This window comes from Clupea harengus, chromosome 14, assembly GCF_900700415.2.
Source record: "Clupea harengus chromosome 14, Ch_v2.0.2, whole genome shotgun sequence".
NCBI lineage: Eukaryota > Metazoa > Chordata > Actinopteri > Clupeiformes > Clupeidae > Clupea > Clupea harengus.
The window spans coordinates 11,193,742-11,210,242 of record NC_045165.1 but is presented as its reverse complement, the minus strand read 5'-3'; the positions used below and the strand labels follow the sequence as shown (position 1 = coordinate 11,210,242).

General features: G+C 46.3%; 1 protein-coding gene across 6 annotated transcripts in view; it reads right to left on the bottom strand.

Annotated features, from left to right (window-relative positions):
• The window catches only part of eml1 (EMAP like 1), a 67,232-nt gene extending 58,193 nt beyond the window's left edge, over positions 1-9,039 (bottom strand). For 2 of the 6 annotated variants that reach the window (XM_031580324.2, XM_031580325.2), the window contains exon 1: positions 69-546. In XM_031580324.2, the coding sequence (XP_031436184.1) occupies positions 69-207 (139 nt within the window). In that variant the 5' untranslated portion in view covers positions 208-546. Of the gene's footprint in view, positions 1-68; positions 547-8,752 lie in introns of those variants that run through there. The other 4 variants (XM_031580327.2, XM_031580328.2, XM_031580331.2 and 1 more) reach the window with 3 other exon arrangements.
• Positions 9,040-16,501: the final 7,462 nt, after the last annotated feature.

The following is a 16,501-nucleotide window of genomic DNA, read 5'->3' as shown; positions in this document are numbered from 1 at the left end:
CTCATTTATCCAAGACATAATCAACCACGAGGCGGTGCCTCCTCCCATTGCCCCCCCCTCATACTGACCCATGGTCCAGCTGCTCTGAGGGGTGAGCTGAGCGGCGTACTGTTCGCCCTCCTCCGGCGCCGCCTTCGTCTGGTTACGCGGACTCCCACCGGGCCCAGGGGCCGCAGCCGCAGCCGCACCGGCATCCGGCTTCTCCATGGAGCCCTGGAGAGAGGCTGCGCGTCACGGCTCGGGGTCGCAAGGGGTCGTGTTTAGAGGCGGGCAGCGGTCAGGCAGAAACAGTGGGGATCACCGACGACGGCAGCAGCAACAGATGGATGGATGGTTCTTTCCTCCATCATCGTTACCGTTCTGAATCTACCCTCTTCTTTCTCCTTCTCTCTTCCTCTCTCTCCCCCTCTCTCTCTCTCTCTCTTCGTGGGCTGTGTGAGCAGGATGATGATGTCATTAAAACGAGGGATTAACGTCCCTTAAGCCACTGCAAGCTTTTATCAGCGAGTTTAGAGGGACTGCCACACTCCAGGCTGACATGCTACAGGCCAACATTCTCTCATGCTAATGCAATTTCCGAGGGAAATGGCTACAAAAAATGCCTTCAAAATCCACTTGACTTTTAGAGAAACACAACATGAGGATTAAACACCAATCACTGGTTTTCCTGTCCATATGGGGAGTTGAAGTTTCATGCTTGGGTGCTTATGTAACAGTGTCAAAACCCACAGGCCTGCATCATTTTTTATTTTTTTACAGCAGCATTGGACACTAATGCACTGAGAATTGAGGACAGACCAGGGAGAGATGGGATTTGGTTCAGCGTAAATCCAGCTAAAGCCATTTCCTAAAATCGTGTGGGATGCCTCTGTTGCCCGAAACAGTTGAGTTTTCATAGTAAACACACACACGACCTTCTGCCTTGTGAGCCAATGTCATGGAACAGAGGAACAAAACTCTTCAAAGCTCCTGACAGAATCATTCTCACAGGGTTGTGGCCTCCATTAAATGTGTAAAAGTAATTTACTCAAACTGGGTTACAAACCGGTCAGAAGGACTGTCAGTAGCATCTCTACGTGAGATGCTGATTGCTAAGGGCTCCACCTTTTTTATGATCCAACTCTTATCATGAAAGTCACCAGTAGGATAATATGTCTTAATTGCATTTTATCTGCATATTTGTCCTTTATTGTCATTGCATAACAGGCTTTGCATTATCTGTCAACTCAACTGAAGCTTGGCATTCACTCATCTTTTTTCACACATCCAATGCAAACCCTTCCAAACACAGCATGTTACTATATAATCGAATGTAAGTATATAACAGTCCTAAGACGGTACATGACAGTATAACGTATTATAAGAATATATCTGTCCAAAGACAAGTATATTCCAGTATAATGCATTCTAAGTGTGCAGTATAATACAAATCTAAAGTATTACACCAGCAGTGTTTGGCCTTAACTCAGCGTGTGATGGAGGGGAATGGGGGAGGTTCCATCGCATTACCAGGCCTGGAGTTCCATGAGGCATCCCCTGCATCAATCACATCTGACTAGGCTCCTGAATGCAAGCACCAACCCCCTCCCCCAGTAACTACACAAAACACAGACACACACACACACACACACACACACGCACAAACAACACACAAAGTGTGATGCGCTATCACTTGAACATGCACAAATTTCACACACCCTCTTTTTCTTCTTCTTAGTAAACAGCTCCCTTCTTCCTCTATCCATCGCTATCTTTCCATTTCTTTCTTGAGTGCACACAAAGACACACTGTTTCTCCATTGCACACCCACACTCAAAAAAAAAACACACACACATGAACACACAATTCAATCTCTCCTCTATTATTTATTTCCACACCCCAGCACAGACTAAGCACAATGCAAGATGGTGTGAAATCACAGTAGATTAGAGTCAGGTCTTAGGTTTTGTATTTATTTCAAAGCTATTGTTCTCGTTCATGTCTTGCATCTATCCCTGTCAATTTGTTCTGATTCGTGAATGTTGTGTACAATGATCAGTGAACACAGCGGGGAGACTGTGGAGAGAAACAGACCTCACCACACGAATCAACTTAATGAGTATCACATAGCAAAACACAGAGCGTGGTATCTCTTCTCATTTCATGCTCTTTGGAAAAATCAATAACCAGTTGGGTATTACCAAAAACCTGTGTTGCACTGTCAGAGACACGAGAGTGCTTTACGGGCGATAAATAAGAGAAATGATATCATCTAAATCTACTGCCACCACAAAAGAGCAAGATAAACAACAGTCTTAGGGCTGATTATTGAAATGCAGTAGCTTTGTGTTGGGAAACCAAAAATGAGATGTGCAAAAGAGAAAGGACACATTAAACTGCCTACTCTTTATGCAACACTCTTTCATTTTACTCTTAGCCTTCTGTTTTAGCATTATTCTAAGTACTACACAGTATTTTGAGACTCTTCGAGAATCGTAGTATTTAACACTTCCACCTCTTTCACACCCACCCCTTGAAAAGATTCCACCCCAGTCCAAGTTCCATCATGGCCCTGTGGTACGTTCTGTCAAGGCTACCAGTGTTTGTCACAGTAAATACTTGCCCTTGTCTACTACTAGCTCTTATCAGGACCTGAACAGCAAACGCCATCTTCAAACAACAATTCCATTTACCCCTCCAGCCTTAGCACATGAGTTTTTTCTAACTGGGATTGAAGTGTGGGTGTGCGTGTTTGTGGCATGGACAAAGAGGGTGGGTGAAGAGAGGGAAAAGAGTGTGCTTAGTAGGCAGATAGCAGTGTGTTTGTAGGTGAGTTTGGATGTAGAATGTTTTTTTTGCATGTATGCATGTATTCATTTTCGGTGATGTGTTTGACAGCACTAGCGTGACGGTAAACAAGTGGCTGTTTGTCACGGAAGCAGAACTGTCAGCTCTCATCATAGCAATCATACATCTCACTTACAGTAGAGAGGAGAAGTTACCCACCTCCCGTCGTTTCGCCTCCTTTCCGTCTACTCCTTCTCCTTATCTCTCCCTCTCTCTTTTTCTCTCTTTCAACAGAAAATACTTATCACGTGCTGTCACGCTGCTAGGAGATTCTTGCATTTTGCGATGTTTTACAGTTACGCTCATGTGTTTAATACACTCCCAATACAATACCCCGTTTTCTTTGCAAAAAAGGGGTGGTTGTAAGGAATGACATGAGACATATATGAGCGAAAACGGCTAGACTGTATGAGCAGGCGTGGTCATGGTTGTAAATAAAGAATACAAATAATCTAACTTCAGATATACACTGGCCCCTAGTGGATATTTTTGGTACTGCTGTACATGAAAGCTGCAGTTCCACCGTTGACTTTGAGGCGAAGGTAGAGAGGTAAATGGGCGAGATAAAGTCAAAATGTACATCAGAAACCCCTCCCTTTGATTTTACCAGAAGAAAGCAAACTGAATGAATGTGCTGACTGAATGTATAGGCTCCCGTAGTCTACACAGCCAGAAATGTGCACAAGTGTAGGGGGCACAATTGTCAGTCAGACAGAACTTCAGTTCAGTTCCAGGATCCTCAAAAAGACAGTGCTCACTGTATCCTGTAGTAAGACTTCTCTCAAGTGGACCACATCCAAAGCTGTTACTCTGAATGCCTTCTGATCATCTGTCTCAGTATACAGTGTTAATGATCTGTGTCTCTGACAGGAGGACTGTGTCCATGCTAACTATTTTAAACACCAAACGCCAGAGGTGCTATATATATAATGGGGTCTTTGTAACGGGACCTGTGTTGTGTGTGTGGTCTTCAAGCCCTTCCAGGCATACACTAATGTGGCTGAGTTCCCCCAGATCATAGTTCCTCAGAGAAAGCACTTTTGTCAGTACTGATGAAACTTAAGCATCCTGCTTTTCAAAGACTTTTCATGTAATGTGAATCCAAAATCAATTGGTCTGTCTGTCCATGCAGATCCAATGAAAAGGAATGTACCACAAATAGTTGGATTTGAACGGAGAACGTGCAAAATGCAGCATAGTGAAACTTGGTGAGCTGCTCACAAGGGTACATCACCCTTAAATCATGCGCAGTTTTTAAAAGAGCAAGCTAGCCCACTCCAAAAGCTATGCTGACATAAAGAAAATGAAAGGGTTATTTATGATACATCCAAATGTACAAAACGATTCCTGTAGTTTAACTGGAAGGTGAGACACCAAGGTCATGGATCTGACACATGTGGGGGCACACATGCTGATGAAGATGCATATCTACACTGTAGTATGGCTACTGTAAGTTACAATAAGTTAGGGAAGGGAATGAACATAAATCAATGTGTAAATCAAGAGGAATCTAACGAGTTTATTTAAAACACTGCATAACTACAGACACATTCAAATAGAATCCAACGGGATGGTAACAAATGATTTGTGCTTCTCCGCCGTGACCCTGCCCCCCATTACAACACTTCATAGTTAGTTCGTCGTTCCTGGCATAACCTTAGCCCTAATATCACTGCAGTTTTCCATCATCCATGAACAGGCATTGTCTTCCAATTTAAACTGCAGTCCTATTGCTTGGGTGGACACAGTCCAGCAAACAATAGCTCTGTCACAGGGCTCTGTGAATCTGCTGGCAATGCAGTCATGCTAACGGTCCTGTCTCTGGACATGCATGAAACCTTAGCAGGCATGCATGACACCCAGGACACCCTATTAAAAGACAGGGGGTTCAGACAGTACTGTGACTCTGGTGGCAATAAAGGCAGTAATTCAAGCTGGTGTTCTGAAATAAATTTGCACGCACACACACACACACACACACACACACACACACGCATACATGCATGTATAGTCACACACAAACCCTTCATGGCTATTCATGGTCAATGTTTGAATGTAGGGCCTGTTTCCTGAAACTTATACACACACACACACATACACACACACACACACACACACACACACACACACACACAAACACACTCACACACACACACGTACATACAGCCCTTCTACGCACTAATTGCCATTAAACTCTGTGAGCAGTGCCAAACAGGGCGAACTCCATGTGCCAGCTTGCAGCGGTTAACCATGGGAGCAGCTGTGCATTGCTGGGCAGAGTGACAGCATCAGGACACCGCGGTCTCACCAGAGACTTCCCTCAGGCAGACTACAGGACCACACACACACACACACACTCACACTCACACTCACACTCACACTCACACTCACACTCACACACACACACACACACACACACACACACACACTCACACACACACTCACACACACACACACACTCACACTCACACTCACACTCACACTCACACTCACACTCACACACACACACACACACACACACACACACACACACAGAGACACACACACACACTCACACACACACACAGCTTTTGGCCTGTGTTGTTACCAATGACTGATGATTATAATACGCACACAACGCATGTGTGCATTCAGGGTTGTCCCCCATTTATTCCTATTTGACAACGTAAGAGAATAAACTTTGTAGATTAGAGATACAACATACCATGGCAGGATTTCTGTTCGTTTTTCTGGATCGCCAATACACATTTCTCAAAATAATGCTCCATTTCCCAAAACATCTTCACAAACTTCAAACTTCCATGTCAAAACCAAGTCTTCACTCAAAACCATGTCATATCACATTTAAACCAAACTTTACCTTCAGACATCACACAAAAGCCATCAAATACACATACACTACTAGATAGCCATTACACACTGGTGAGGTCGATTCAAAATACTTCCGTAAAAACCTGTTTTTGCGATGAATAATGGCGCTTATGGTTTTCCCCAAGAACAACATCTTTACATTATGAACACAATATGAAGACAGAACACGTGTACATTTTCAAAAAAAATGAAAATCATTGGAAAAGTAAATGTACCGTAAAAATATGCTACTGATAAAGAACATAGACTACAGTAAAATAATTTCCATGTATTTACCAATATAAACCAATGAAAAAAAGTTTGTACTTTTGTACAGTTTGGATCTCTAGTTCCAAAACAAGTGAACTGGCCCATGGCCCTATATCTATCTATCTTGAGCTTCTGATTGGTGTGTGAGCAATTTTGACTCCTAGTGTTTCCACCTGGGGAATTGTGTGTTAATTGGGTTCAAGCTGTGATGACTTGAGTTAATGACATTGAATGCCAGAGCTTTCTAAATGAGCACAGGGTGCAGCTTGTGATATATGAAGGGATTTGTGGGTAGAATTTTCCACAAAAAGTTCAACGAATCTGAATTATGTGTGAAAACAGGATAATAGTTTTGGGAAATGGGTCTGTCTTTTGTTTGGTGGCGTCATGGTTTGGGATGTTTAGTTAATAGGCCCAGTTATTGTGGGTAAGCGATTCAGAATATCTGTGTTATCATAATATAGTTCTACTATTACATAGTAGAGCACCACTACATTAACAGTATAGCAGGGGACAACATGCAGGGATGATGGAAGTATACAGTATGCAAGAACAGCATGTCTCTGATCTCAGCGCATGAGCCAAACACACAATCGATTATGTCCCACCAGGACAGTTTCAGTTTCCTACTGGGTTCAGTTACCTACTGGGTTCGGTCAGTTTCCTACTGGGTTCAGTTTCCTACTGGGTTCAGTCAGTACCTACTGGGTTCAGTCAGGATCCTACTGGGTTCAGTCAGGATCCTACTGGGTTCAGTTTCCTACTGGGTTCAGTCAGGATCCTACTGGGTTCAGTCAGTTACCTACTGGGTTCAGTCAGTACCTACTGGGTTCAGTCAGGATCCTACTGGGTTCAGTCAGTACCTACTGGGTTCAGTCAGGATCCTACTGGGTTCAGTCAGGATCCTACTGGGTTCAGTTACCTACTGAGTTCAGTTTCCTACTGAGAGTCAACTCTCTGCTTCCCACGATGAGTGAAGGGAAAAAAAACACCCGTTTCTGTTACGTGGATAAATAAAGACTTAAACGAGCTGGAGTGTAATGGTTCGGTAGGCCTTTAAGCATACGGAGGGACACACACACACACACACACACACCCTTCTCACAGTCTTCTATGTATTCCCCTCTGAGTCACTCCTTGCTGAAAAGCATTACCACGTGATCCTTCCTCGGGCAGGATGCTGAATACAAACATCATGTGACCATAGACAGTTAGCGGGACACGAGAGAGAGAGAGAGAGAGAGAGAGAGAGAGAAATACATAACAGGATGCTCCACTGACGGACCTCGCAGAATCACCACAGGCAAACCAACAATGCACAGAGACAGAGAAACTTACAAGAGACACAGTAGACTCTTGTATATTTAGTAAGGTTATTATATGTTATTACATGTAAATTATGTTCAGAGTACTTGTACAGAGTGTATGTCATGTTATGTTATGTTATATTATGTTTGCTATGTTATGCTATGGTAGGTTGTTGTGTGGTGCCTTGTCCTAAGAATTTCAGTGCCCAGTCTGACCCTGTGTCATTCTGTGCATCTGACAATAAAAGACTTGTAACTTGTAACTAGACCTGCCCTTCATCATCTGTTCAACAACAACAACAACCCGTTCACACACTCTATACTGTAGTAGATCTGCTGGGGAGACATGGCTTAGTGGGACAGACCTCCCCTGTGTTAAGGCAACCATGACTTTAGCTGGTAAAACACTGGCTGGAAATAGCTGCTGGGATGGGACAGTCTCACAGACTGCATAGAGGAGAAGAGGGGGAGCTGCTATTTTTAACTGATTGTTTCTGTTAGGCTGCCAGTCTGACCACAACCTTCTCTTTTCTGTACTTCCATCTCTCTCTCTCTCTCTCTCTCTCTGTGTGTGTGTGTGTGTGTGTGTGTGTGTATGTGTGAAGGTGACGCAGACAGTCAGTCACAGAGCGTATGCATGTGTGCCGAGTGCCTGAGTATTATGTGTATCTTGTGTGTGTGTGTGTGAGTGTGTGTGTGTGTGTGTGTGTGTGTGTGTGTGTGTGTGTGTGTGTGTGTGTGTGTGTGTGTGTGTGTGTGTGTGCTTGTGTTGTTATGCATTCATCTGCAGAGGATGGTTACCACCCAGGCAATATTCATCTCAGCAGAATGGCACTAATGCTGACACACAAACACACACAAACACACACACACACACACACACACACACACACACACACACACACTATTCAAGTCTAATCCTCTCTGAGAGTAAAAAGTTCTTCTGCCACGCATACACAATTACTATTAAAGTGATCAATACAAACAAGCTCAGAGACAAAAGCATGGTGATACACAATGGTGATGTGCTCATGGAAACAAACACACACACACACACACACACACACACACACACACACACACACACTGGAAGACATTTCCTGTAAATCCATTATCACGGGAAACAGACAAGTGCAATTGTGCATTCAGCATATGACAGGACAGGATCTCTCTCTCTCTCTCTCTCTCTCTCTTTCTTTCTCTCTCTCTCTCTCTCTCTCTCTCTCTCCCCATCCCAACGGCAGCAGACAAAAACAGAATTCCAGCGCCATTCATTTCTCTTCATATGTCCTTTATCCCAGAGCTCTGGAAGCCTGGAGTGTAGCCCTTATAAGGCTAAAGCAGTCGGCTATCTCTCATCGCCCAGCTGCATGTTTGTGGCCTGAGCTGTCTCCCACTGGACCAGACCCCAAAACACAGGATCCAGATTCAGCTTCCCGACCCGACCCGACCCATCCCCAGCCCAACCCAGAGGAGCAGAACCGCTAGAGGCTACTCACCCATCATCAGTCCCTCACAGTCAGACATGGTGGAGTTCCTGGATGCCAGGCGAGTCGCGGAGCTGCAATAGACACTCTTACTCTCACTTGCTCTCTCACTTACTCTCTCTCTCTCTTCCTCACTCTACTCCTCTCAATTACTCTCTCTCTCTTTCTCTTCTGACTCAGCCTCTTTGCCTCGCTCTCTCTCTCGTTCCCAGCATATGCTACCCCTCCTGTAAACAAATGGCTCTTTGAGACCCCCGCATATACACACACACACGCGCGCGCACACACACACGTCACCTAACTGCCCCCCCCCCCCCCCCCGCCGCCCACAGTCAGCTGGGAGCACAGAGATGCCTCAGGATACATGTCAAACATCGGGGGCTGGCCTGCCATTGGACGATAAATATGTTGACATCCCTCCCAGCTGACCTCCCCTCTCACTCTCCCTTTTCCTCCTTCTCTCTCTCTCTCTCTCTCTCTCTCTCTCTCTCTCTCGCTCTCTCTCTCTCTCTATCTCTCTCTCTCTCTCTGTCTCTCTCTCTCCGTCCCTCCCTGGCTTTCTTGATCCACTTAATATGACTGTCCATTTATACTGCAGTGGCACCTTGCCAGGGCCTGAAACCAGCCCTCCCTCTCTGGTGTCCAGGACATGCCATAGCTTCCTCCTCGGCCTAGCGTGCGTTAAAAAGTCCACGCTCTTTCCGATGGAGAGCTTTGCTAGGATACAAATGGGAATAATAAAACAAAAGGAAAGATAAGCTATCATACTAACACAAGGACCTGAAAGCAATACAATTTTTTTTTTTGCATCTGTCATGTTACCACCATAACCCCTAACACACACAGAGGACGCTACAAGGGGAGTGTTCCCGCAGTGCAGATATGCACCCAAACCTGCTCAGCCACAGCCTTGTCTGCAGACTGGTTTAAAAATAGTCCCCTATCTCAAAATGGAACAAGCGTAGAGGTCATTGTGCAGAACCGCTCACTAATTTCTGTGTAGCTTGTCCTTGGAGACACATTATCCTGAAGTTCTTTTCACGGACCTGGTATATTTATCACTCACCACCAGGGGGCGACCATGCAGCATAGAGAGAGAAACAATGGCTCCTTGGTGCCTTGGGGGGAAAAACAGAGTGGTCAGGAAAGGTAAATCCCTCAGAGTTTCAAAGTTTCTCCTAATTGTGGGTCTTTACGGTCAGGAGATTACCAGATTAGAGTCTCTGTTTATCCTAGCACAGTGATCAAGAGCAAGTTCTACCGGTGCCAAAAGAAAATCACTTGCTGGGAAAATCCAGTTGTTGTTTGAGGTGAGAGTGTTTCAGTTCTAAGTGGATTAATTTCTTGAGAGAATGGTACAAATATATTCCCCTGATGTATGCCAATGGAACGTTCCAGTAATATTCCAATGGAATCATTCTCCTTTGCTGTTTATGTTGTGATTCAACATAACTGTGGTCATAATCACATGCAATGCATATAAATACAGTAAATTCCAATATATCAGACAAAAGGATGAAGGTAATCCGCATAACCTTATTCTTCTGGAAGCATTTTTCCACATGTATTTAGCCAAGGAAAGATACGATTGCAGCATCCATCACTCAGGTCGGAGGCAGTTCATACTGTATGTCTCAGATGCAGGCCTCTGCCGAGGTATTGACAGCCATTTTATACCAGGATAACATGATCAAACAAAAGAGCAATTTTGTAGCTGTAACGCGTGATGGATTGTAATGAATTATTCATGGTATTCTTTATTTGTGTATTTATTTATTAGAGGATACATTCATGAACTTATTTACTTATTACTTTACTTATTTACTTAACTCTCTTGTAATTTATTTGAAATTATTGACTTTCTTAACAAATCCTCCGCACAAACCATCATTGCTAAGTAGCGTAATTGTGAAAGAGTGTTTGTTGAGTGTTGTGTGGGCAAAGAGAGAGTGGGCACACAGTGTTGAGTGCGGTGTGGGCAGACACACAGTGTTGAGTTGGGTGTGGGCAGACACACGGTGTTGAGTGGGGTGTGGGCACAGAGAGTGGACACACGGTGTTGAGTGGGGTGTGGGCGAAGAGAGAGTGGGCACACAGTGTTGAGGGTGGTGTGGGCAGACACACGGTGTTGAGTGGGGTGTGGGCAGACACACGGTGTTGAGTGGGCAGAGAGAGTGGACACACAGTGTTGAGTGGGGTGTGGGCACAGAGAGTGGGCAGACACACGGTGTTGAGTGGGGTGTGGGCACAGAGAGTGGGCAGACACACGGTGTTGAGTGTGGTGTGGGCAGACACACAGTGTTGAGTTGGGTGTGGGCAGACACACAGTGTTGAGTGCGGTGTGGGCACAGAGAGTGGGCAGACACACGGTGTTGAGTGTGGTGTGGGCAGACACACGGTGTTGAGTGGAGTGTGGGCAGACACACAGTGTTGAGTGCGGTGTGGGCAGACACACGGTGTTGAGTGGGGTGTGGGCACAGAGAGTGGGCAGACACACGGTGTTGAGTGTGGTGTGGGCAGACACACAGTGTTGAGTGGAGTGTGGGCAGAAAGAGAGAGTGGGCACACAGTGTTGAGTGGGGAGTGGGCAGAGAGAGAGAGTGGGCACACAGTGTTGAGTGCGGTGTGGGCAGAGAGAGTGGACACACGGTGTTGAGTGGGGTGTGGGCACAGAGAGTGGGCAGACACACGGTGTTGAGTGTGGTGTGGGCAGACACACGGTGTTGAGTGGAGTGTGGGCACAGAGAGTGGGCACACGGTGTTGAGTGGGGTGTTATGTTAGGAAGTCCCTCCCTGCGGGGATGGTGCCTGCCCTGTCACCCCCATGTGTGTGTTTGTTTGTGTGCTCGTCTCCGCGTGTGTCCCAGGGGTCATCTACAGTTCTCCCTCCCGGCCTCTTCACCACACTCTGCGTGTGTGTGTGTGTGTGTGTGGGGGGGGGGGGGGGGGGTCTGTGTCACAAGAGCTCAGGTTTAAGAGAGGCTTAGATCTGGAAAAAGGAAATAGTGAGACCAAATACCTCGAATATCTCAAATATCATAATCAAGTCACTCTTGGAGTGGCCTGAGGTTTTTAAATACGTTCTTTCCATTCTGTAGAATGCCATCAAAATGCCACCTTCATCACACCCTGTTGGTTCCATGTGTGAGGTGCTATGGTCTTAAAAAAGAAGTGGTCAAACAATTCACCCAGCCATATTAAGATGTTAGGGGTGGTTTAAAGGGGTTGGTTTTACAGATTCAGCTAATTTTTGTAACATATTTGTTTTATATAATTTAGTGTATATGGGTTCAACACTGCTAGGACTCACAGACCCATGTCACCAACATGCCTCTAGAGTTATAGGGCAATTACTTTAGGTTTGGCCGAGATGGGCCAAGGACCCTCCTGTCCTGTCCCCCCTGTCAGACAGGCTCTCTTCCCGCACCCTGCTGCCCCCCTCCCCCACTGCACCGTCCCACGACCCTTGGGACCCCCACCTCCCTGACCCCCTTTGATCCCCTGGATCTGTTTGCAGAGGAGCTCAGAGGGAGTTTTCTCTCTCTCTCTCTTTTTTTCTCTCTCTCTTTCTCTCTCTCCCTCTCCAAACACCCAGAATCCCCTCCCCTAACTCCCTTTAAAGGCCGGCCCTGGCCAGCATTAGAGTGTTTTTCCTCAGTAATCACCCAAAATTGACTTTCCCTGCGCTAATATACTCCCCTGGAACCCCAGAAAAATTGCCGGCCGTTTGCACAAATTGATCGTAAAAACCAGAGGAAAATGTTTGCATCTTGCATCATAAGAACGTTTTTATTCAGAGGGGCTGCTCTTTTCACACGTGGAGGGGGAAAGTTTGGCTCTGCCAACACTGTGCAACCATGTAAAAAAAGAATGAAAAAAAACTTTTGAATTGCACATTAAAGAAAGCGAGAGGAGAGGAAAAGAGAGAACTGGAGAGAGGAGAGGAAAAGAGAGGAGAGGAGAGGAGAGGAGAGGGGGGGGCCTTCACCTTAGCTGGCCCTGAGCTGCAGGACAGTGTTTTTACTGTAACGCCACTCCAACGGCCCTGCCTCCGCGCGTGTGCACCGGGCTCTGTCTGAGTGGCTCCTGGATCGGTTGGTAGGGATGGGGTGGGGTGGTATTGGGGGGGGTGGTGGTGGGGGAGTGGCGTGGCCTGGTGGAAAATGTTGGGAGGCAGCCCTGTGAGTCAACGGGCTGAGGTAGCACCGCCTAGATTTGCATTGGGTTAATATTCCTGAAAGGCCTTTACAGGCTGAATGGTAATGATGTGCCGGTATGTGCCCTAATTAACTCCTAATGGTGCCAAATTTAACAGGCCACTCAATGATGCTTTAACTGTTTTATTGCTGGCAAGGCAATCCTCTAATTAGGGACTTGTGGCCAAGATACAGTGTCTCTATGGGTGCCTGGCTGATGGTGGTTTTTAAGGCCAGTGAATTCACAGCTTGGCAATTCACACCCATATCGTTGTCAACCCAAATAAACACTGCTTACTTTCCTAATAGCTGTAATTGGGGCTACCTTCAACTTCAGCTTTTGGATTTTTTTGGAGATGCAGACACTTTGCATATATTGTATGAGTTCATTTAGTAACATGTTTTTAATGTCTATAATTTGGGCCCCAGTTACTCCTCTGCTTCCAATGGTTTTATATTCTTTGGCTGAAGGTTCTGGTGTTAGTCAGATTGCCTCAAGTACACTGAGCGTCTACTGTACCTACTTTGCCAACTCCTCTGCTCCCTCTCTTTCTTTGCGTTCTCTGGTTTTCCCTGACCCTCTTGCTCTCTCTCACTCTCTGTCTTTCTGTCTCTCTCTCTCCCTCTCTCTGTCTCTCTAGCTGTCTGTCTCTGTCTCTTTCTCTGTCTCTCTTTCCCCCATTCCATTTCTCCTTCTCTCTCCCCCTTCTCTCTTGTACTTTCTCCTCAGGCGTTGTCCCACTGAGAAACAGCCATAAAAACACACAGGGTCAGGAGAACCCCTGAACAAAAGGCAAAGCTTTGATTCCCCCCCACCCCCACCCCCACCCCCACTACCCCAACCCCCCACCCCCTCTCTCCTGAAGCCCAGGAGAAGAGACAGAAGCCTACAGGGCCTACCTCTGCCGACAGAGAACCCCCCACCACCACCACCACCACCTTAACCTCCTCCTATAACCGTCCTCTTCTCTCCTCCTCTGTTCTCTGCTCTACCCCTCCCTCAGGTCCTGGCTAGAATAGAGGGCCAGGGAGACAGCATATGATTTACAGGGGGTGGAGGAGGTGGAGGTGGAGGTGGAGGTTGGGTGTGTGTGGTGGAGCTCTAATGTAATTGATGGTGTTTGAAGATGCCAGTTTGTTGAGAGAGAGAGAGAGAGAGAGAGCTGAAACTGAAAGAATAATGCAGGACAAAGATGCAGAGAAGGGAGTGAGGAAATAACACACTCTGAGAGCGGGCCCCTGTCACTGTAGGAGTGCATTCTGGGAGATTCATGATGGCAGTGAGAGATTTGGGGCTCTGTTCTGAAAGAGTGTGTTAATCCAAAACTGGTGTGAGATCAAGGCTGAGCAAACAGAAAGAGGGGGGAAAAAAACTCAACGAAGAGGAAAAAAAGAGAAGACAAAAGTTTTGCTCAGGGCTGTGAGAGTCATAAATCACCAGCATGCCGTTGTCAGGAGATGCCACCCTCACATGTCCAATTCTAGGATGTGTGTGTGGAAGGGAGTGGAAGGGGAGAGGGAGGGAAGACTTAAAAAGAAAATTCCACACTTATTCATTTACTGTTCCACTCCCATGTCTTTATTTCTTCTCTTTTTCTTTATCCCTTCTTCCCATCTTCCATTCTTTCTTTCTTTCTTTCTTCTCTCTTTTTTAACTCTTACTTTCTTCCCCTCCTCCATTCTTTCTTTCTTTCTTTTTCTGTCGTATTTGTTTCCCTCCGTTTCTGTACCAGCCTGCTTAGGGGGCGATGAAGCACTGAGGGGGAGTGTTCACCTCTTGTGTTCGCCTCACGGGCCGGAATAGCCATGAACTCACACATTACAGTGACAGCATTGCCCCGAACAGAAACACTTACATGCTCTCTCTCTCTCTCTCTCTCTCTCTCTCTCTCTCTGAGAAAGGCAGAAAGGCAACTGGGGGTACCGATGCCCCTCAAACACGTTTCTCCAAGCCACTGACGGCTTGTTTTTTTTATGAGCATATCATTTCCAGATGGTGCCCATGAATAAACCGATGGAAACAAGTCGAGTGAAACTGGAAACTAAAGAAACACTGAAAACAGAGGGGAAAGAACGAGGGAGAGGAGAGAGGGAGGGAGGGATGGAGAAAGGGGTGTAATAACAATCTCTTTCAAATACAAAAAAGAACTGCACAGCTGTCAGTTTAACCCGCAGAAACAGACAGACTCTGTACAAGAGACAGTGGGGGGTGCGGAGAGAGAGAGAGAGGCTGGGGGGGAATGTGAGAGTATTATCTTTGAATCCCAGGCCAGAAAGCCTGCCTAAATGTACAGAGATCTCACTAGCCCTGGAACCAGGTGGGATTTCATAACAATCCTTACAACCCAGACTGGAGTCTAAAAAAAACTGAAACAGACCCAGGCAGTTATGTTATACTTCACATACGTAAACCTACCGTACCTTACCTGTAAAGTCATTGTATCCTCTAACAAAGCATTGTTAGTCCCTTATTCTCATCACATAAGTGTCATCTGTGAGTCATATATGTACAGTAGAGTAGAGTACTACAGTGGAAGAACAAACACAACATTCCCAAACTCTTCATGATCCACAGCCACTTCCTCACAGCTGAACCCATGCAGAGAAATGGGTGATGGTGGTTTTGGTCATTTCTGTTGAGTTGAGAAAAGCACACTTGACTGCTTCGGCATGGCCCCCTCCACAGCTCTGAGGTCCCGGGTATTGATGGATGGATTTTAAAACCTCGCCGTGGAATGCGCACTAAGGCCTCCAGAAGCCGGGTTCGCCATTTTTTCTTGCGAACTAGGGGAGCCAAGACAAACACAACCCATTCCAGAAATTTCAATTTGCGAGGGAAACCACGGGGAGAGGGTTAGAGTGGCTTGAATATAACTCTAGTTGTAGTACTTTAACATCTCTGACTGCAGAGTAGAGGAAACCGCCAAAATTTGTAGCTTGACTCCACTGTAAACTGGATTGACTTATTTTTTTGTTGTTTGTCTTTTTTAAACTACTGACCAGACTGGTTGCAGGGTCACACTGTAGTGAACACCGCTGCCACGAAAACCCCCTCGCCTGGAGACATTCTCTCTCACACTGGCTAATGTTTGCCCTGCATTCAAGTCATTCCAGTTCTCAGTGTGTGACTCAATCAGAGAATGGTCACATGACATCTTATCAGCCAGCTAGAACCGGGACAGTAGGGGGGGGGGGGGGGGGGGGGGGGGGGGGGGACAATGGCCTCCGCAGGGCCCCCCTCCCAGGCATTCAGACGGCCCGATCTCCTGGGCCCTCTCCAGGTCCTTGTCTTATCTGTGCATATCTGCAGCACCAGGGGAGTGAATGGGATTCCCTTAACAGAGGCAGATGGCTGGCCCATTCGTGTGCTAACAGGAGATTTACCGTGATTGTTCTTAATGCCCGGGCGCATTATGCGAGGGCCCCAGCCGCAAACTCCATGAGAAAGGGCCCCCAAACAAGGCACATTTCCATCTCATAATGAAGCTGTAATGACCCCAGCGAGTGATTATTTGCATGCATTCGGAGGTCTCTGTGTAAACTTTGCAGGGGAAACAGGCTGCGG